At 42.6% G+C, this 21,998-nt stretch overlaps 1 protein-coding gene across 2 annotated transcripts in view; it reads left to right on the top strand.

Annotated features, from left to right (window-relative positions):
* Positions 1-21,998, top strand: part of SLC35F3 (solute carrier family 35 member F3) — a 167,874-nt gene that overhangs the window by 114,814 nt on the left and 31,062 nt on the right. For both annotated transcript variants that reach the window (XM_032102292.1, XM_032102293.1), the window contains one exon: positions 6,352-6,676. In XM_032102292.1, coding sequence (XP_031958183.1) covers positions 6,352-6,676 — 325 coding nt within the window. The remainder of the gene's footprint in view (positions 1-6,351; positions 6,677-21,998) is intronic.

Genomic DNA, 21,998 nt, shown 5'->3' with positions numbered 1-21,998 from the left:
CCTGTCCTGTACTGAGCCTTTTATCCATTCCAGCACTTTCCCTGTCTGCCCATTTTCTGTAAGGCCCTTTGGAGACGGATTTTATTGGGAGATTCTTCAAAACCTGGAAAGGGTACCTGCACCTCCTTTATCAATGTGCCTGTTGACCACTGCCAGAGAACACTGGTGAGGCTGCAGGATGAATCATCTAGTTTGCCCAATAGATTATGCTGTCCTTTATGCCATCTAAGATGCCTATTCTGACTATTGCTCACTCTCTTTAGCGCTTACAACTCTGTTTCAGAGCTGAGTTGGCAGCTAAGTGGCTGAAACCTTTCCTTCAAAAAGTGGAGGAGGAGTGTGTGTCCCTCTTCAGTAGCTTAGTGCATAGAGCAGCCTTCCACCCCTCTGCTAGGAGCAGGAAATCCATCTGCCAAAGAGAGTGTCCACAGGCCCTCCAAGGCCAGGAGAACCCAGATACCAGCAAAACTGGTTGGCTTAGAAGAGAAAACATCCTTACTTATCAGGAAACCATAAATTCAGGGGGTCATTTGCCCAGAGGAGAAAAAGTGAGGCCCTAGCCTTGTTCCAGTGACTACTTCAAATACAGAATGGAAATACATACTGGAGATGACTCCTAAAATGAGAGATGAAAACTTATGTGTCTTTGAATCCTGACAGAGTCTGGGTGTAAGAGAGGCACATAGGTGTTAGAAGTCATGGTCCTTTGGCATGCCCAGGAACAGATTCTTTGGCATCTGATGAGCTCTAGTGGGACTGGGAGGAGGTTACAGCTGCTACAAACAGTTTTGGCAAAGCTAGACCTAATTTGGAAAATGAGGGAATGTCCCTTGATGCAGAAGTTAGGCTGAGCATGCTCTCATTACATCTGTGCAGGAAGGTTGATACATGGAGATTACTGGCTCCCCAAATGAAATATTAACAGTTTCTCAAAACCAGACACCAGGATGACCTGTGAAAGGAGAGGCCATCACTGACAATGGCACAAGAAAGCTGCACTAGGTGCTGGGTGGTCTGCTAGGCCACAAGTGAGTCCCTGAGACCTCACTCTTTAACCTGACTGACTGCAAAAAAAATGCCTAGGCAACAGATCTGAACAAATATTAACATTTAAGGTTTAGACAACTACAGTGGTAATTAGAGATGTAAATCACTTCATGAATTTGGTATTTCATCCTCCCAGCATGATGCTTCAGCTGGTTTTTATCAGTTTAGCTCAAAAACCTTGAACACCTAAATAATGCATGGTTGGTGTGGTAGGAACGGGGTAAAACTGTGATAGGCAGGAACAGGATAAAAACAAAATTTGAGGAGTTTGTGAGTCTGCTACTGAGGCAAATAATATTGGGTGTCCAGAAGACCACCATCAGAAGCTGTTGTGTGTGTTCTCAGGTATGTTGGAACTAATTGTCTTCCACTGATCTCTCCCTGTAGTAGATACTGGGTGAAGAAGTCACACAGCATTCAAGGCTGTGAGAATATGCCTTGGGTAGTATCCAGCTCTGATCCCCCTGCATGTCACAGGTTTCTAGAGCTCTAACCATGCTGAGGGTCAGACACTGTCTTACAGGACTTGCCTCAGCTCCTCCTCCCCTCTTTACGATAAGCATGTATTTTTGCAAGCAGATTTGTTCTGCGCAATGCTCAAGCAGTTACAAAACATTTGACAGGCTGGCAAAATGGAAATACCTTCAGGATGTCTCATTTGTAATTGTCAGAGAGACCTGTGAGGGTTCTTTTTACCAGAATTTTTTCCAGAAGCCCGATTTAAAGAACTGTTTAAGAATATGCTTACTCCAAAGCACATTCCTAGCCTGGGGAACCTAGAAGAGTTGTGCATTATCATTAGGTACATGTTTTGGTCCTTAATAGGCAGGACCTTAGTCTGTAAGGGTCACTTTCTCACTCTGAAGGACTAGAAAGGGCACCCAGCTCTTGTGTAATACTTCCTTCCCTGAGTTGCTGACTAGCTGACAACAGCTAAAGCAGGTCACTGATGACAGCTAAATATGTTCGTGTGGCACTGCACAGCTCCAAGTCCACCAGCGCTGTCTGTGGTGGCTTTACTCTCTGTTCCTGACAGCAGTGGTGGAGAGGTGGGACTCATCTCACCCAGCTTCAGACACCCACACCAGAGACACCTACTTCCAGCTTGTCGCCCCAGACTGTTTAGAGCTGGTGGAGAGAAACAAGCGCTTAGAGAGAGTGATTCATCTGGCTCGTTTTAATCATCTTCTTTAGGAGGGGATAAATCGTGCTATGGAAATGTCTTTTTTCTGTCTACTAACTATGCAGAAAGTGTAAATCACCGTCTCAGATACACAAATCGGCATAGCAGATGTCTCAAACTAAGAAGATGAATGCCACCCTTGGTTTTTATCAGTATCACATTTTTAACATACACATTGAGGTACAGTGTGGTCCTACCGTAAGTTTATAGCTATCTAGCTGTGCACAGGAGTCGTAAGACTCTTGTACAGACTTAGAAGAGGCCTGGACAGCTTATTTCAAGGTGTTACCTTTAAAGCTTTAAAGGTGTAGTGCCTAACCATGCCTCTTTTGCTTCATGGCCTTTAGCTGGGTCTGTGGAGTAAATAGCTCAGGTACAGATGGCCCTGCTAGAGGTATCTGAAGTCAACTGAGGGGGGTCTTAGCCATAACAGAGGAAACAGAAGGACAGCAGTTTTCTGGAGCTGGGCATCTCCATGGTTAATGGCATTGGCGGTAGCTTTGGAGATGATTTCCTTCCTTTGTTTCTGAATGCCATGGGAGAGAGGTTGGACTGAAAGGGAGGGAGGAGGAATGGTCCCATTTGGGATTTATGACAAAGGAAAATGAATGAACAAAAGGGACAATGAAAAACCAAAATTAGTAAAGCAAGATAGGCACTTTTCCCTCTACCTCAGTATCTTAATTTGTTCTTTTGGGGGATACAGTAGCATATAGAGCAGTCTGCTGCAAGGAGCAATGGAAGAAACCCATTAAAAGTCTGCAGAAATAAAATTCTTCAATGCCCTGCCTTATCAATTCTAAAAAGACATTTTGCCATCTTTAAATTCATGTGTATTCTGTTGCCAGCTGACCCTTGTGCCCTTGTGCAGTGTTAGAGAGGAGCTTTTCAGCCATGTGTGGGTTTAATGTCACCCCAACAGTGCACCTGTGGTTCGGGTGAGGAAAATGTCCCCAGGAGAGACACAGGCACTTGACAAGGCAAACTACAGCTTTGGGTTTTGTGTTTGCCAGCTGGCAGGCAAGTGCTCTCCACAGTAAATGAGAGGATGAGACCGCATGAGTGTATATCATCTGTCGTGTCCGCCATCTCCAAAGACAATCTGTTTTTTGGGGGCAGATTATGTCCCAGGTGTTCTCCAGGTCAGTGGTGCATCCACTGGAAAAGGCTATGGCACAAGCAATCATGAGTTTCACTGATAGATACTACAGATATTGAGAGATATTACAAGTCTCAGCTTGTAACTGTTAATCATCAGACAGTGGTTTTTACCCCTATCATTATGAAATCCATTGTGCCTGGGATAAGTTTTTAGTCCCTCCAGGATGTAAAAGCATCAAGAGAACGAGCATCCCTAGAAAGTTAACCTTTCAGGTGCAAGGTCCCTTTAGAAGTTATGCATGCAGTATTGTCTATTGCTGAAAGCAAATGTTTCTGTTGGTGTGTTTAACACAAAATTAAATATACCTGGACAAGTAATTTTGCCTATGTAGCAGAGAAAGCATCAGTAAAGTTCAGCTTTAGGGAGTAATTGCCATGGAACAGAGTAGAAGGCATGCAAGCTGTCCAGGTGAACTGCTGACTCCTGTGTACATGCACAGTACAATGGGGATCTGGGCAGGTGGCTTCAGCCCTTCATGAGGGGAAGATCTTCACCACAGTGTCTGTAGTGGGCTGTCTATCAACACTTTATTGCCAGATCTTGAGTGTCAGATGGTAGAGTTGTGATTGATTCTCATATTAGAAGAAATAACACAGCTTCAGTGCTGTGATTCAGAGCACCTACTCATCTTAAAATACCCCAGTGGCTTTAGGCACGTTCCTAATGTTAAATATCTTCAGCAGGAGTGGTTTAAATCCTGGTTTCCTGTTTCCCAGGGGAGTAACTGCAGAAAGATGGGAATGGCAGATACCTCACTGGCTGTCTTCTAGAAGGAGGACCATTTTTGCCTACGTGTCCAAGTAGTTTCAAAAATGTAAACTCTGAGTGCAGTTGCATTGACCCAGAGGCACAAACTCCTCTTAAGCTCTTGTTTGGCACACTGGCTTCCTGAATTCATTTATTCTGTGCCCAGAAATCCCAGTGGTCCATGGGAAGAAGGATGCTGGAGTTTGCTGGGGTGTGTGAAGTGTTTGGTGTTGCAGTGACAATGCTCGGAAGAAGATCTTGAGTGGAAAGGAAAAATGCGGTAATCATTGCAGGACTTGCGTGGTGGACAGCAAAGAGAGTGCTGGCAACTGCCCATTACGTGGTGAGGTTAAAATAAATGAGTGTTCCATTGTTTGGTATAAACTGAACCCTGACACTGGTCTGTGCAGCAAGTGAGGCAAGAAGCATTAGTTACAAGCAAAGTATTACTAAGAAAATGCATTAGAATTATTTTGAATGAGCCAAGTCTTCTCAGGCAGTCTGTTTTCAATTGAAACATTTGGCAGGTAACTTGTAACCTTTCCATTATGTGTTTAATACAAGGTCACATTAACTTTGGACAGTTCATTGGCTTGCTGGTGCATCTCTTGTTATGTGGGAGGCTGCCCACACAATCTTCTATTGAAAACTGAAATAAGTGGAGAAATCAGAAACATCCCTATCTCTCTGAAAACCACACAAAAAGGCTAGATGTTGATATCTTTGCTGCTGTACGTTCTTTTTAGATATCAGGCCATCAAACAGAGGCCACAGTCCTTCTTGTTATAAAATACAGCTTCACCAGGCAAACTAATGGTACTTTTAGCTCAGATAATGTATTTCTTACCTGTAGAGAAATAACTAAATAGTTCTTTCCATAAAAAGAAAAAATTTTCTTTCATAATGTGTTAGGTCATGTAAATACAAATTTATGTTACCTTGAAATAGGAGATTTTCCATTCCAAATACTAATTCACACCAGGATAAGGAAGGACTTTTTTTTCGTATGTGGACCTCTCTTCATCTGCCTTGAACATATATAAATGTTTGGCAATAATACAGTCTCTCACTGTCCTGGCTTTACTTACATGTTTTCATCTTTCAATGCATGCAGTAAATTCTGGACAGTTTTGAAGTTGTAGATTGCTGGATTTCAACATGAACTACTGTTACTTCCTGCTTTAGGCAAATGGACCAACTAAACTGCAGTCAGCCTCTAAGAGACATCACTGCTGAGTGTTGTGTGGGGGGGACTGACAACTTCAGCGGATGTTGAATGGGGTGAATTTAGGAAAGGCAGGTAGAAATCCCTAAGGGCAGTGGCCTGCTGCTGAGGTCTGCCAGCATGTTTTGATCTCTGGAACTCAACCACCTAACCTCTCTTTGCTCATTCATTCACAAGCTGGATACATTATTGACTGATAGCTGTAGGATAGCAGGGCTATAACAGTTGGTGTTTGAGGATTGAAGGGGCAAGGATTTTTAGGAGAAAAATTTCCAGCAGCATGCTAGGCTTAGTTATAAAGGGGCAAAGCTCCAGTTCAGTCTCAGTTTGTGCAGGACTCGAACTGAAAAAGTTAGGATTGCCTGATCAGAGATGGACTTCAGGGCAGCCTGTGGGTTGGTCTAGTTTTTGCCATCTGGCTACAGCCACAGGAGACCTGTTTTTCCAGGGATCACTGAAATGCCTGGTGATCCAATTCAGTATTAATCATGCTATTTGTGTTGCAGTGATTTTGCTTAACTTCAAGATTAAATGTATTGCCCTCCCTCTCTTTTAAGAAACACCATATTCCATAAACTGGCCATTTCTGCATTTTCCAAGACAATAACAATTTCAAGTGCTGTTATAATCCCCTTTGCTGCTTTATTAAACTCAATACCATATTTTTCATTCATTTACACATCCTAACAGCACGAGTTTAAGTGGTGTGTTAAGCCTTTCTATGTACATCAAAGCAACATGTAATTTTCACTTCCATTTTACTCAACAGCTTCTAAATCTAGAGGTGATAATTGTTATTTGCATTCTAATTATGCCTCAGTTCAACCAGAGGCTTTGCAATGATCTAAAAACAAAGGACATTTTGTGGCAAGATCCGGTGGGTTCCTTTGCTCATAAAGCTCCACGTGACTTCAGAAAGGCCTAAGATTTGAAAACTAAAATGTAGGATGGATTTCCTTAGTAAGCCATGTGTTTTCTTCTCCGCAGGGGATGAGCGCTCCCGGGAGTCTCCAGCCCCAGCCGAAGCACAGATGCAAGCTGGGGCGGAAGGCAGTGGAAGGGTGAACCGCTGCTGCTGGAAATGCTCCGTGACGCAGCTCAAGAAGATTTTCTGGGGTGTGGCCGTGGTCCTGGGTGTCTGCTCCTCTTGGTCGGGTTCCACCCAGCTAGCAAAACTGACCTTTAAGAAATTCGATGCACCCTTCACTCTAACGTGGTTTGCAACAAACTGGAACTTTTTATTCTTTCCTTTGTATTATCTTGGACATGTTTTTAAGTCAGCTGAAAAGCAGTCTCCAAAGCAAAGATACAGGTATGGGAGCTTTTGTTTTCAATCCCGTGGCTCTTGCATGCTGCTCTACATTTCGCAGACATTTTGTTCAAATCAGTCGGTTAAATCAAACTTGTGTTTGCTTTCCTCTCCAGGTTTGTTAAAGGATGGTCTGAGTTCATTGTGTGTCCTATGCTAGGTGCTGTTATTATTCCTAATATGATTTCATTTCAGCATTAAGAAATTCAGATTTATTTCCGAGATGTGCAAGTCATGTAATGAAAGTCTGCATTTTCTGCTATTATTTATCAAGAGTTTTCTGCAAATGTAATTTTTTTTTTAATATCTCTTTCCCCTACCTGACTTCTCTGTCAGCCTCTGAGTAAGCTAAGTAAGCTTTTCTTTTCCAAGCTCAGGAGTAGAGCAAAGCCTTGAATAGCTGAGTAAAAAGTACTGCAGTATTTTCCTGGCACTACGCCCTTGACATCAAAGGCCAAGCTGTGATCCCAGTTAAACTTGGGCTGTTGTGTTTATTTCCGGGAGGAAGTACAGTCATAACCAAAGGCAGCACTTTGTCTTCAGCACACCTTGTCTGTATAGCAAGCCAAACCCGCAAAGCCTGAGTCACTCATGGAAAGCCCTGAGTGCCCATCCTCTGTGAGAGGCTGAGGATGCTGTGTCTGCCTGAAAGACTGCCTCTCACGGAGCGCTCCCCCAGCTCTGCTCCACTCATTTTGGCCTGAGAGGTGTCTGGGACAGATGGGATGACTCAGCCATCAAGATGTCCCATGTCAGAGAGCTTCCCTGATACGTGGAAGGATGTGAACAACGTTTTCCCCTTCTGTTACACAGTGGGACTCATAGACTTTTAATGAAGTAGCTCAGAAAAGTAAACAGTAAGAAGTACACATTTCTCAGCTCCCAGCTGCGCCACAGCAAGGTGGAAACTTACTACAAGAAAAAGCTAAGAAACCAGGTTACTCAGGAAATGCTCTACCTCAGATGTCTAGGGTTACGAGATTTTACTGCTTAACTATCATTGTGGTTGCTTCATCTTTTAAATGATCTGGGGGCTGCAGATAAAGGATATGACCATTCACTGCAGGTTCTAGAGCAGGATCCAGAAGTTCTAAAGGCATTTTCATAAGCGCCACGTTTCCTGCACTTTAGTCTTCAGGTTGTATTTGTTCACGGCAAATGTGGTTGCTTCAGAGATAAGAGGAGTACGGAGGTTACAGAAAGCTACACTTTAATCTGAAAACAGCAACAAATGCTAGCCTAACAGCTACTACCTTTTTGTTTCTTTGGTTTTAAGTATTTTTCTTTCCAGCTGCTCTCAGAGAGTGTTTTAAATACTGCTGAATTCTGGGGTGAGCGGTTGTGGTTTGCCAGATCCCTGGGGTTAAAAACCCAGAGCATCATACTTGTTACTGCTGCAGTAAATTGATACAGTTGGTAGTTTTGTCTTTCATTAATTAAATGAGGGCTGAATTGAAGAGCAAGTGCAAGCCCTGCAGCATGTTTGGGATGCAGGGGGATATCATTAGCAGTAGGCTTGCCCAGGCTTCATAAATAGTGTGTGTTTGTGTGTCTGACAAGTAGACTGAATAGGGTTAACTTAGGTTTTTCTGGGTGTCAGGGAAGATGTGTGCATTTGGAGATGCGGCTATGGCTCCTAGCTTTGCTGCAGATTTGTTCTGTGGTTTAGAGCAAGTCACTACAGACCTCTGATTTCCTTGTACTCCCTGTTCTTTTGGATGAGAAGTCCTTTAGAGAGGAGGGAAGACTCCCCCTTACTGTGTGTTTACATAGTGTCTGCCTCAGCATGTCCACTATCTACACTGAGGCCTTTTGGTGGTGCTGCACGAAGAGTAACTGTGAAAAGATTTACTGCTCATCTGCTTGCTCCATTACAGCTGAGATGTCACATGCGTATACATCAGTAAACCCAAGCACTGCGGTCCAGCCTCCCCCCTTGATTATTCCCCCTTTTTCCATATTATGTTTGTGTGCAAATATATAGGGAAAGAGATACACAGGGACTTTGCAGCTCCATATGAGGTATCACCATCTTCAGGAAAGCTTGCAGTTCAGGCATGGTTGGACATGTTAGAGAGACATTTCATAGACTTCTGGGTAGTTAAAAGAAGACAGTTCTGACCTAGAGCTATAAAGAAACTGGCATAATCACTTTCTGCTTCTTTTATCCTTCACTTTCATCTGTATTTTACATATTATCTGAGCTCTCTGGCAGGAATTTGGAACAAGGTAAATTAAAAGGTGGTAGTGGGAGAAGGTGGAAATATGATGTCTAAGTCACCTTAGCAGTGAGGTAGAAAAAGAAGGAGTTCTCAGATCTTGCCCACACAGGCTGCTAAAATCCACAGGTATCTAATGTTTCTGGCAGCAAAGCTCCCCAAGGAGACCTACCCAGCCACCTCAGCAGGCTGGGCAGCTCAACCTCCCCTCCACCTGGCACAGGCAGTGCTTTCACACCGCCCCTTCCTGAGGGCGCCGGAGCCAGCAGGTGTGCTTTGAGTACCTCCCTATACAGTTAAAGGGCACATAAAAAACAGCAACCACCGGGAAAAATACACAAAAGGGGGATCATAAAATGTAGCAACAGTGAATAGATGTATAGTCCCTCCTACATAGATTATATGGTTTATTACTGTTTTTAAATTCTTGTTGTATTGTACCAGTATGTATGCTATGCTGTAAATACACTAATTTTTATGGTTTGTAGTCGCACAAGAAGAACATACCCATCATGGACATAAACCAGTTTTTACCTGACTTATGACAGAAAAACAGATTTTTTTTTTCCCTTTTTATAACATGTATAATAGTTGTAAATTTGCCACCAAACTTTTGTAGTGACATGAATGTAAGAGCAGGTTTATTCAGTTTCTTCATAAGATTTTGAGTATTAGACCACAATGTGAAGTATTAAGGATTTATGATTGAACCATATTGCATGGTAAGGAACTTGCTGTTTAAGCTGAAGTAGACTATCAGTGTATCCACACCATGGGGAGAGAGTCACTCTTCATAGCAAACCAGAACTCATGCATTCACTTCCAGCTGCTCTATACTCCCTGTACAGCTCCATCAAATGCTGTCAGGGTTGTGCCCAAGTGTAGACTGCGTAGAGAGAACTTCTCCCATGGTTGCTACCAAGGACATCATGGCGCAGGACTGCATGCATGGGAGTGATACGGAGAGCTCTGGAAGGCCACAGGAGAGCATGCCAGGGTCAGCATCACTCTCCTACTTCTTGTGCAAGTGCTCACTAGCTTAAAATAAAATTACTGTAACTAAAATATTATTCATTTCAACCACTGTCCAGTCCAGAAATAACACATGTAATGATTTGTGCACCTAATGCATCATTTAAGAGTACTTCATACTTTTTGCTTCCAAACTGCTTTAAAAAATGACACATTTAATCTGATGAGCTATCCTCCATCATACCTACATTATTAATTTATGAGGTAACATAAATTAAAAGCACTAGGGCTTAAAACTCCCTGGCTACATGAAAGATTAAATTAAAATCTCTGCAAGATATTGCTTAGCTTTGTGTATGTCTAGGCAGAATGAAACACGCCTTTTATAAAGACTCGCCCTCTGTGTTCCAGCTGGGAGGAATAATAGAGGGGTTTATTCCCATTTTAGAAAAACACCTCAGAAAGCTTGTTCATTTTGATGGTGTGGTCTTAGCTAATGATTTTTTTGAGAAGGAAAGGGAAGGACTTTCAAGAATGGTTTTCAGGATTATTTATTTATTTATTCATTTATCATTTAGATCTTGATTTTTATTTCATAAAGCTTTAGGACTAAAGAACACAACAGAAGCTAAAACTAAATCTCTTCTGAAACCTTGAATGCACATGATGTGTTGGGCAAATGAAGAAATCAACACAGTGCAGTCCCCGCACTGATCTGCCACCACATTTGAACATTTTAGAATGTTCTTTTTCACTGATTCAGAGTTTTGTCTCGATATTGTCCCCAAATTATCTGCCACTAATCTTTCAGAATCTGAAGATTTTTCTTTGAAAATAAAGAAAAAGTTGCAAGTAACACCAAAGTATTGCTATGTCTTTGAAACTGAGCCAAAATACTGATGCAACAATGGTAGAGGACTAACATAGTAGATCTCACTTACTCTGATTTACCTACATACTGACTTCACAGAAGCCACTTTTGATCTATATGCATATGGGCCCAGAATCAAGGGGCCTTGAAGTTTCAGTGCCATAGCTTCACTTGAGGTCCAGGAGAATGTGGGCCAGTTTCTAAACGTGTTTCAGAGGTATTTCTGCTACCATGGAGAAGATGAGACACTAGCCATCACCCCCAGTAATACAAGGAGTTGAGTCCTTTAGTTTGATCCTGACTCATATGAAATGCAATTCACTGCACCATCGGTACTGCCCTCCTTTTCTGCAGCAGGCAGAGAACCCCACTGGTAACCAAACCCCTGGCAACCATGAAACTCTAAGGGGAAAAAAAGGTCAGAGCCATTTGGCGTGACTGGATGCTGTTTTACTATCGATTTTTCAGTGGTTTGTGTTCATGAGCCTCTCTTACCCAGCAGCATTAAAATGTTGTAGTGTGGTTAACTTTTGGCATCCTACTGATTTATATTACTACTTAGATGGGATCTTCGCCACCAGAGCAGACAGCATTAAGAGAGTCATAAATAAGCTGTGGAGGCATCAAGACATGACAAATGCAAGTGTTTTTAGCAAATGTCACCCAGTGAAGCATGTTTTCTTTCAAAAAACTTCAGTTTATAAACTCCTATTTGTCTAATTAAGAACATTATCCTTAAAATAATACCTATTTACTTTGTGTTCCTCAAAATAAAATCACTTTACATTTCAGGTTCACATTAGCTTCTCAGGAAAAATAAAAATAAAAAAGCAACCAAGGAACAAGTTAAACTTGAAATTAAAAGATAGAGCATCTGATTCTTACCTGTGTTCAAAAGACACCAGTTAGGAGTAACTCCAGATTAAATCAGTTTGATCTCTACAGCAAGACATCAGTTTGACCTCTACAGTCATCTGTCAGGGCTCACCTTTGTGCTTGGTATCAAAGCAATTAATTAAAAGAAGATGTGGATATTGTACAAGAGGTTTATGATACTCGTAGTCATCTTTATCTCTCCCTCAGATATCTGAGCTGCTGGTGGTGTTGTGTTATTGATGGACCACTGTATCACTTCTCCAACTGTTTTCAGTGAATATGCACTTTTCTGCCAGAGGTTCTAGATGAAGACAAGGCCAAATTGTGCAAGTAGCAGTAGTAGGGAAGCCTTCTGCTGGAACAGCGTGATGTTTGTGGTAGTGGCAGTGCTGGTGGGCATGTGTCCAGTGTCCAACCTGTTGTCTGTATGGCATCAAGCTTGGTCATGGGGCATTCGTTTGGGCTTAGCTCAGCCGAAGCCCAAGCCACAGAGCTCAGGGTGATGTGGTTGTTAACTTCTGTTTCTCAAGTCAAGTAGTTACCTCTTCCTGATGAAACCTGCAGCAGCTGCTATTTCTTGCCTTTTGAAGAGGAAAGTGTCTCCCCACGGGATATGGGATGGGTGTGCTGTCACCCCATGGGGGTTCTGGAGGTGGCCCCTTGCTGCTGCCTTGACATAATACAGCTATGCTGCCCTATTGCCAGATGATCGCGTGAGTCGTCATTTCCACTGCTTCTTTGGGGAGGTTTGTTTTCTTAGGTGATTAAAGATTAATGTCATGGTCTCTTGGTCTTTATGCCTCGTGAAACAAAAATTTCTCAGCCAGCTGTCAAAAATATGCTCTACAGGCTGCCTGTTCTTGAGAAAATAACAGCTCCAGAGTTTTTCTAGAGTAGCCTCCTGTTCACATCAGTCTCCTCTGAAGACAGTACCAGGGGTTGATTTAGGGAGGAAATGTGCCACAGCTGGCTCCTCAGTGTCACACTGCATACTCCAGCACTGCCAGCTTGGCGCTGAATGTCTGGTTTCCCCACAGAATTCATGGGAGAGCGAAACATACAGCAGAAGCACAAACATGAGGTATGTGAGGTAAGCAGCAGGAGAGGGTGAGGAGAAAGAGAAAGGCTGTGGTCAAACTCGCTGCTAGTGGGACCCCTCCACCATTCCAGAGTTAGGCACCTCACTAGAATTGAGATACTGCTCCTCTCAGTGTCTTCCATTGAAAAGCTTAAAAAACTGCTCCTGGAACATGATGAAGGTGATAGTTTTTCTCTCCCTCAAATGTATGGTACCTACATCAGACTCTTGATGTGAGTGGCTGGCAGACACACACTTTATTATTTAAAATTAATGCCTAAGTCCTAATTTCTCTGGAGGCAGCTCTCACAACGGTAAGCCTGCATGGTGGACTCAGGGACATAAGGTGGCATTTATATGTTTACCTCCCTTTCTAAACCTCCTGGAAATACCTTTTAGAGATTTCTTTTAAAATTCTGTTTGACTAATTTGCTAATTCCTTCTATTCAGCTAGAACACTGTCTCTGAGAACTCGTGTCTTAGCTTTTGTAAGAAAATGGTCATAGGTCTTTTTTTAGGAAACCAGTCCTTTCTAATTTAACCTCACAGATTATACTTGGAGTTTGTATTTGTTTTTCAGAACATGATGTTCTGAAAAGAGCTTAAAATTTATGTCCTGTTAAAAGCTTTCCCTTAATCTGAAGAGCCTTCATCTGTTGAGAAGCACCTCTTCTGGGCTTTTGGACTTCTCTGAAGTGCTAATCGAGAATAAAAATTGGGTACTGCTTGATCAGGAGAAACCCACATTCTTTAATCTTGAGCCTGGTTTGCAAAATCCTTCCAAGGATGATTGAATTAAGTAATGTCCTGTAATTCTGTCTTGTTGTTCCATTACTTTTGTCTCCTCTGCTGTGGCTTGAACAGATGCTTCAAAATAATTACATTAACTGCCTCCTATGAGGTAACAGTGCTTGAGGCAAGGACTAGAAAGAGAAGTAATTGTTCTTACCTGCAGACAGGGCATGTGCTATGAAACAATGTATTTATGTAATGGCTTTTGCTTGGAAAAAGATGTGTCATACAGCACCGAATGATCTCTCTCTGGTCAGTAGTTAAACTGCATTTCATTAGCACTGCCTCTGGTTAGTTAAGCAAGCTGCCAAGCTCCCACACTGCTAGGCCTTTTCTCAGGAGACCTCAAGAGCAAATCCACCTATGCTGGTCCTACTCAAGATGATCTGACCTCTCTGCACTCACTGAGACCATGGGACAAAAGCAAGCCAGACTGAAGGGACTGTGGGTCACCTCCTCCCTTTTCTGCCTCCAGGCACAACCTGCACACACAAACAGAAAAGTAGCTGCATTTTATGGCTGGCAAAGGAAAAAAAAAGGACTGGGAAAAGTGTGTGTGATCATGTTTACTTTGTAGAAAGAGAAGCAGAAAGCTGAGGTGAGCATGGATTTGCTGTTTTTCCAGTCATCATAACATGGAAGGTTTCACAGCTGGCCTTTTTGCAGAATGTTGTTTACCGTGGTCACCACACCAAGTACCTTAGCCCCCAGTGCACAAACTCATTAAATGGGGACTGTCCTAGAGAGATTCCCCATGATGTTTACAGAAGCAACAAAAATAACAACAAAACCTGGGAAGGAGTGATAAGGAATTCTGCTTTTGTTTTTTCCAGCCCAGATCTGTGACAAAATATCTCGAAGGCATCTACCTTTAAAGCTGCTTTAAAAAAGGAAAGTGCATGTATGGCAACAGACTTTGTAGCTATAATTAACAGCTCTCAATAAAGATGGATGATACAGTGAGAAGTGTTGGAGGCTGGCAGTACTACAGAAGTGGAAAAAACCTATTTGTCCAGCTGCCTAGTGGTTATGAACTGTGTCCAGATTTCCCAGAATTGTTTGTGTTTGTGTTTGTGTTTGTATGAAAAGGCAGCTTCATGTAAGTGCACATGTACCTGGCCGAGGATCCTGTTCAGTCCAGGTCTCCAGGAGCTGGCCACCCTTGCCTGTTAGACAAAGCTGTAACAGGTAAAAAGGGACAAATAGCCAAAGGTGAAGGTTGCAGCAACAGTGGTATATGAATAGGGCATCATAAACTGAAAAACTCTGTTGATCAGCTACATAATGTTGTCTCTGAACATCCATAAGGGGTTTTGGAGGGAAATAAGGTATGAGCTGATGGGCAGACAGGTTCATATGTGTATTCACACACTCATGTACAACCATTTTGTGTTTTCCAATGCTAAAACACCTTTCCAAATAGTAGCTTTTTTTGCCAGAGAATCCAATCCAAAGATGGCGAAGGCAAACAACATCTGGTTTTGTTACCTTGTTCACCTGCTTTGGGTGGCAATTAGTGAAGATCACTTCTCTTCAGCCTGGCTGTAGAAAAGAAACAAGCCTCCTGTTGGTTCGTTTGCCAGTCCCTGGGGTCAGGGCTACAAGTCAGTGAGTTTAAAAGAAAGAGCATCATTTACTTTACAGCTTAATGGGCATTGCCATATCATTTGGATCTCTTGGCTAAGCAAGCCTGCACTAAGTCTCCTGTGGCTGCTTCATCTGTTCCCTGTTCCTCATACCTCCCAATGAGCTCTTCCCCACCTAGAGCTGGTGTTGTGGTTTGTTAATTTATAAATTGTGTCCCTTCTCTCTGGAGCTGGGGAGGTGTTTACTCTTCTACTGAAGCTGCTCATTTCACAAGCAGTTAGAGTCTGCTGCAATATACCCTTCATATCTTCAAAAACCTTCCACTGCCTGAGTGAAACATTCAGATTCCCACAGGGGGAGTGGGCCTCTGGAAGCCTTATGTGAAGGATGGCATCCCTCATCTCTTTCAGCATCCACAACCATTAAGCCTCAGGGATCTCAGGTCCCTTCAAGCATCTATGAGTGCCCCCTCAGTGACAGAGTATTAACCTTCACGTAGTACATTGCTAAGATGAGGCACCTTGGATGGTATGAATCCAGGTCCATTTGCCAGAGGAGGACTCTGTGTCTTTTTCCTCTACATCATATGGTATTTGCCCTTGCATTGCATCTAAAAGAATGTTTTGCTTCATTAGAATACTGCATTTTTTTAACTAAATTCTGTTCACAGTGTCTATTATAGACGCCAGCCAGGCCAACTGAAAATTGTATCTTGCTTTTTCTGCACTGGAACTGCAACTTTCTTCACTAGTCTGGCTTATTATACATTTGGCTGGAGTACATATAGATTTCCAAGTACAGAAAGATAATTTTTCTGATATGAAAAACTCTCCTGTTCAACAGGACACTAGAAAATTGCAAGAATTTCACCCCTACTTTCAGTACCTCTTAAGACTGACTGGAAGAAAAAAGAAACTACAGCTCTGTAATGCTGTCTGATATTTTTTCCATCTAACAAGTGGTGGTCTCGTTAGACCATCTCACAGCGATACCCTGAACATCAGGTCATAGAATCACGGCAAAATTCTAGCTGCTGGGGACCTGGGGAGGCAGCTCTACTCCAGCCTGCTCAGTGCAGAGCCACATCATATCTGCCTTTTAATTTTGTTAATGATTAGTGCTCTGCAGACACTGAATGAGGCGTAACTGTTATTAAATTTAGGTGTGCTTTATTGCATCTTTTATTGCGCTGTCTCTAGGATATCCCAAAATTACACATACCAGAACATATTGCCATGAATGGTACTTGTTCTGCTTCTGTTTGCCCCTTTTTGCCAGAGCCACCTTAAATATTTTTCTGTTGTCAGGCAAAGATATGTTGACTTAAATCCTGACCATTTGATTTATTTTTTAATAACCTTGAAATTTAAAAAGAAATGGTATTAAGCCACTAAAATGAGAGTTTAACTTCTTTTTAATAATCAAACAAATTTTCACCTAGCGTTTTCAGTATTTCATGAAGTTCTCTATATTAAATGTGATGAGTACAGGCAGTACTTGACCCTATCTAGAATAACTCCACTGAGCCCCATAACAGAATGCTGATTTCATCATAGAATGGCAGGGATCTTAAAGATCATCCAGTTCCAACTCCCCCGCCATGGGCAGGGACACCTCCCACTAGACCAGATTGCTCAAAGCCCCATCCAACCTGACCTTGAACACTTCCCGGGATGAGGCATCACAGCTTCTCTGGGCAACCTGTTCTAGTGCCTCACCACCCTCACAGCAACTACTTTCTTCCTAATTTCTATCAGAAAGGGTCTGGCTGAGTGTATATTAAAAATATCAAGTTAATAACTATTTAGATTTATTTCATCTTGCAGAGGGGAACTCAGGCTTTGACCAGACTGAAATTCACCCTGCTCCTCCACATTACTTTTCAAAAGTGACTTTTGATTCTGGAGAACTGAAATATAAAAATTTAGTGTTGAAAAATAGTGTGCCAGAAGAGGATACAGTGACATACAGACACTGTATGGTCAGCTGCTTTCTGTTAACATGCATGCAGACCTGCCCTTGCTCATGAAATTTTTAACAATTAAGGCCAACCCTCTGAAAGTCTTACAGCACTTAACAAAGAGCTCTATTGATTTCATAGATTTTTCAGACAATTTATAAACCCATGCTCTTCTGTAGTTCCAGTAGTTCCTATGCCAAAATTTTCTGCATTACCAAGTTCCACATGGATTTTTAGTACAGTTGTAGTCTTGATCATGTAAGACAGATAACTGTATGGGAGTATGATAAAGATCAGCTAAACCATGGATTGAGGAAGGTGAGGAAAGAGCTAAGTGACATTAAGCAGAATAAGGGAGGTATTTGAAACAAGGAAGCTGGTTTCTCTCAGTGTGCTGGTGAGCTGTCAGGAGCCTGAAAAACAAGAAGAGCCTCAAAGAGTGGTTACTGCATGCTTGGGAATCAGAGATGGTAGGCCAGATGTGTTGTGTTGTGGAAGCAGGGTGCCTGAGCTCTGTTGAAACGTAACATTTGCATGAGTGACAGTACTTATAGCTCCTCTATGAGCTAAGCTGGGTCAATAAATCCTGTGTGATTTCAGTGGACAGTGTGCTTCTTGTAGTATTGCTCATGTATAGAGTCCTGTGGCTGGCTGCAGGCTGTTAGCATGGGATATACCGGGGCTTGGTTTGGCTCAGCAGCCATCCAAGTTACAGAGGTCCAGATAAGTCACTCAGAACCACCGAGGGAAGACATAATCATACCACCAAGAGTTATTTCATGTGTTAACTGATTTGTTTCTTGACAAGAATGAATGTACAAATAAAATTTGCCAAACTGCTAAAGATATCTTCTTGCGGTCTTTTCGAAAGTGAGCAGTGAATTGGTGTTATTTTCAGGTGAACAGGAGTCATAATGAGGAAATTGCTCTTGAAAATCATGCCAGTTATAAGTACAGTTAATTGTGGACTTCACTTTTGGCTGGCAAGTTGCAAACTAACTTGTCTGCTGCTTTATATTTCTTGAGCTTTGCTTTGTTTTAAAGATTAAAACAAAACAAAACAAAACAAAAAACAGCTGGCTTCCCGGATGTGTTTGCTGCAAGAAACCAGAGACAAGTGGTTTCGAGAAACTGGAGACAAGTGTGTTTCCTCCATAGCAATTGTGCTAAAAACAAACTGTTCTCTTAGTCAGTGTGGCTTCAGACACTTTCTACTATTATGCTGCTGGTATCTGGAGTCTCAAAAAGCTTTTGTCTAGCTCAGAACAGTAAATAACCACAGGTTTTGGGGACATGTAGAAACATCTCATTAGGGATATTTGAGAGAGAGATGGCAAATAAAGTCCTGGTATCCATCTCATGTCATGATCTGAGTGTGCAACAACAAATTATCCTTCCTCAAGTAACTCAGCTACTGAAGGCTACAGATGGGGTTTGTCTTCAGCAAAAAAGCTCAGCGTTTGCATGCCTTTGGGCTAACAGCCATGACCACGCAGTTCCTCCACATGAAGCATGCTGATGGCATCTACTAGACGTTGTGCAGCTGACAGGAAAAAGATGCAATAGTTCATTAGTTTTGTCATTCTGTTTAATTCAGACATTTTCAAAAGAAATGGCACTGAAATCTTTGTAGTACTGAAGGTGCATAATAATTGCATCAAAATTGCCCATCTGCGGCTAAAGCAAGATAATTGCCTAGGCGTGTTCACATTTGCAGAAGAGATTTTGAATAATAAATGTTTATAAAGCCCTTCTGTCATTATGTTATCCAATCCTCACCCGTGAGCCAAACTCTCAGTTCATTTACACTCTTTTCAAACCAAAAATATCTCATGTTGGCACAGCTCTGGGGTGGGTGAAGATGAGAATCCTGACTAGTGTAAGTTACCTGAAACTGGCTTCCAGCTCCCCAGCAACATTTATGAACCAAATAGAGAGTAATCAGCAAACCCTCCTAATTCCTTGCTGGTGTTATTTTCTGTATCTTTAATAATTAATTTGACTAATTACTAATAGGAGTGCCAGTGCTGATTTTCAGTAATGCCAAATGGCACTCCTTCCTGAGGAGCAAAGCTTGTCAAAGGGTCAGAGCCACAAAAAGGCTAAGACACATCCCCCATCCTGCAAACAGCCATGAACATCTGTGTGTGGCTTCCAGCAGACATTTCCCCCTCCTCAGGAGCCTCTCTTCTCTGCGAGAGGTAAGGCCTAAGCAGATCCATCCCCACAAGCACAGACAGGCCAAAGATTCGGTGGCACTGGCAGCAGCAGGTGAGATGCAAGCCATCTTAATTTGGCTTATCATGGCTGATCTAACATACTCCAGCAGATAAGCTCCTTAGCACACACTCAAGTCACCCAAGCCTTTGAACACAGTCCCTCCATGCTCTACAAAATGCAGACAGCTGAAAGACATGTCCTGGTTTAAGTGCATGCTTACCTGGTCAATCCCTCCTCCACAGGGACTTGGTTTATAGCCACCTCCGTGTTCTGATGCTCTCCCCTTTTCTGGCAATTAAAGATGTAAATAGCACTGACCAGGCAAGATTTGTTAGTGCAGCTTTGTTATCTTACGCTTCTTGGAGAATGAATTAATTGATTTTTCCGTTAGACTTGGTACAAATCACGCTGATGTTCCCATAGTCCTCAGTGTGCCTGAGTGATTCCCAGTAGCTGTGTTACAGTCTTCACAACACATCTCATGCCTGAACAGAGAGCTGTTCATTCCAGCCCACCACCACACAGTGAACAAGAGCAGGTGATTTACAACAAGATGGAAAGTGTCTCCAGCTAAATGCCAGGTTCACCTGCTTTCTGCCACTGCATGCCACTGGTCTTTCTGCATGAACAGGAACTGTCATTCCGGCTTTGGGATCCCTTCAACAAAATAGCCACCTGCCCTCCCCCTTGGCCAGCTAGCTACACAGCTCTTCAGCTCATACATCCTTGGTGGTGTAGGGAGATTTCAGCAGGCTGTACCTCCTGGGTAGTCCCAACATGGCCATGGCAAAGCTGACCAGCTCTCCAGCACTGGGAAAGTAGCCAGCAACCCTAGGAGATAACTAAGCTGGTGTCCCCAGCCACTTAAAACCCTGCACATCTCAGAGTGCTTTGCCCACCTGCCTTAGTGAGGTGTTTTAGATCCCTTCCCTGCAGCAGCAGGGGCCAGCCAGAGCAGCAGCACCCTCACCGCTAGGGATCCAAAAGAAAGTAGGGTAGCAAAACAGCATTGCCTCTGAACAGATAGCTGGAACCACATTGCTGCTTTTGTCACTCTTCCTGGGAAACAGTCTGTAAAGAAAGTCAGACACTCCACTAAAATTAGTAACTACTGTTCAGTACATTTTTCTGTCTCTCAAGGGCTTCAGCTTATTGAGTAACCTCCCTTTCAGTTTCATCACAGCACATTAAGTTTTGAGAAAGGGCTGAGTTCAAACACTGAAGCTCTTTATTCTAGTTGTGTAGGTGCAGTATTGATAGAGCCAAATTTAGCAGATTCCCTCCTGCACATTTACAGTAAAATGAGCCAGATTTTGTGTTAGGTACCTTGAGGGGGAGAGGGGGAAGGGAATGACAGATAAGGATATCACAGGGCACTATGACTCTGAATGACTCTGTTGCTGAGATTTAGTGAGGTGTCAGGATATTTTGGGTAGCATTTTTGAGGTTCTGCTGCTGGATTCTCTATTCTTACTGAAGGCTGTGGTGGGACTGTAATGATTCTGTTGGAAGGAGTGGTGAACCAGTAGTAAAAGCTGTTGGAAATGTCTCCTTGTGGTGTTGTACATACGTGTGTGCATGTCTGTGTGTGTATACAGGCACCATTTGATGTCAGCTACATGCTGAGCCCCTTTACCCTGCAAGAACCGTCCCAGGGAGGTAACAGGCTGTTTTACTTTTGACAGACATCATAAAACATCCTGCAGATCAGGAGCTCTCCTGTAAACTGCAAACTGTTGAAAGGAAAGTGAAGCCACAGATTTTGTGCTTTCTTGCTCTAGGATCAGTGTGGGGTCATGCTCTTGACTGGGGTGAAAAAATTCCCTTGTGCAACAAGCATCTTACCCTGGGGGTCTGGATAGAAAAGCACGGTCTCCAGGATCAGGCCCGAGTTTGTTTGCTGAGGGAGCTGACACCTGCCTTTCCACAGCAGGAAGAAGGCTGCTTATTCTCAAGCATCTGTCTGCAAAGCACTGCCTGGTGCTGCTCCCAAAGTCCCTTCCTTCTTGCCTACAGACAGAGCTGAAGCCCCAGGAAGAGGACAAGGCACCCCCAGCACTCACCTGCCTACAAATCTTCCAAAAGGGAAAACTCCCCTTCAGAAGAGTTTTTTGACTCTCTCCTGGACTGGAATCCCACCATGGCTGATGCTCTGTGTGAGAGACATAGGTAACCTTCCTACATCTATTTTAAGATCCAAATTGATCACCCATAATTCCTTTTGAAGTCTGTAGGTAGTGACAATCTTCAGCCCACTGGCAAAGTCAGTGCATTAGTACCTGAATATGAATTGATGTTTTTAATTTGCTATGGTCCTCCTAGGATTTCGGTGTGGAGTAATCCAGTCATTTCTTGCAGTTTGCTCATTTGTGCTGTCTGTGGATTATTTGTCAAATTCTTTCTGTATTATCTTGATGAGAAATTTGATAAATCTCACCAACACCGAATCATTTCTGTCTGTTGGTTTACTTTTTAGGATGATTTATGATTTATGCATAAATTAAATGTGATTGTGAGCCATTTCCTAACACATGTAAACCTTAATTGTCAAAGATCTCTGGGGACGCTCCAAGTTTCAATATAAAACACAATTACCCCATTCTGGCACTGCACATGAGTAAAAATGGATATGGGGAGTTACTAAAATAATAGTTTATTTGTTATTTCACAAATTATAATTAGTGAAAACTCCCTTCTAAGAATGCATTGACCACATACCCTAAACTTGGTATATTCATCCTTGTTACATA

The sequence above is a fragment of the Corvus moneduloides genome, chromosome 3 (genome assembly GCF_009650955.1).
Source record: "Corvus moneduloides isolate bCorMon1 chromosome 3, bCorMon1.pri, whole genome shotgun sequence".
Classification (NCBI taxonomy): domain Eukaryota; kingdom Metazoa; phylum Chordata; class Aves; order Passeriformes; family Corvidae; genus Corvus; species Corvus moneduloides.
The sequence above is the reverse complement of the archived record's forward strand: the minus strand, read 5'-3'. Positions and strand labels throughout refer to the sequence as shown.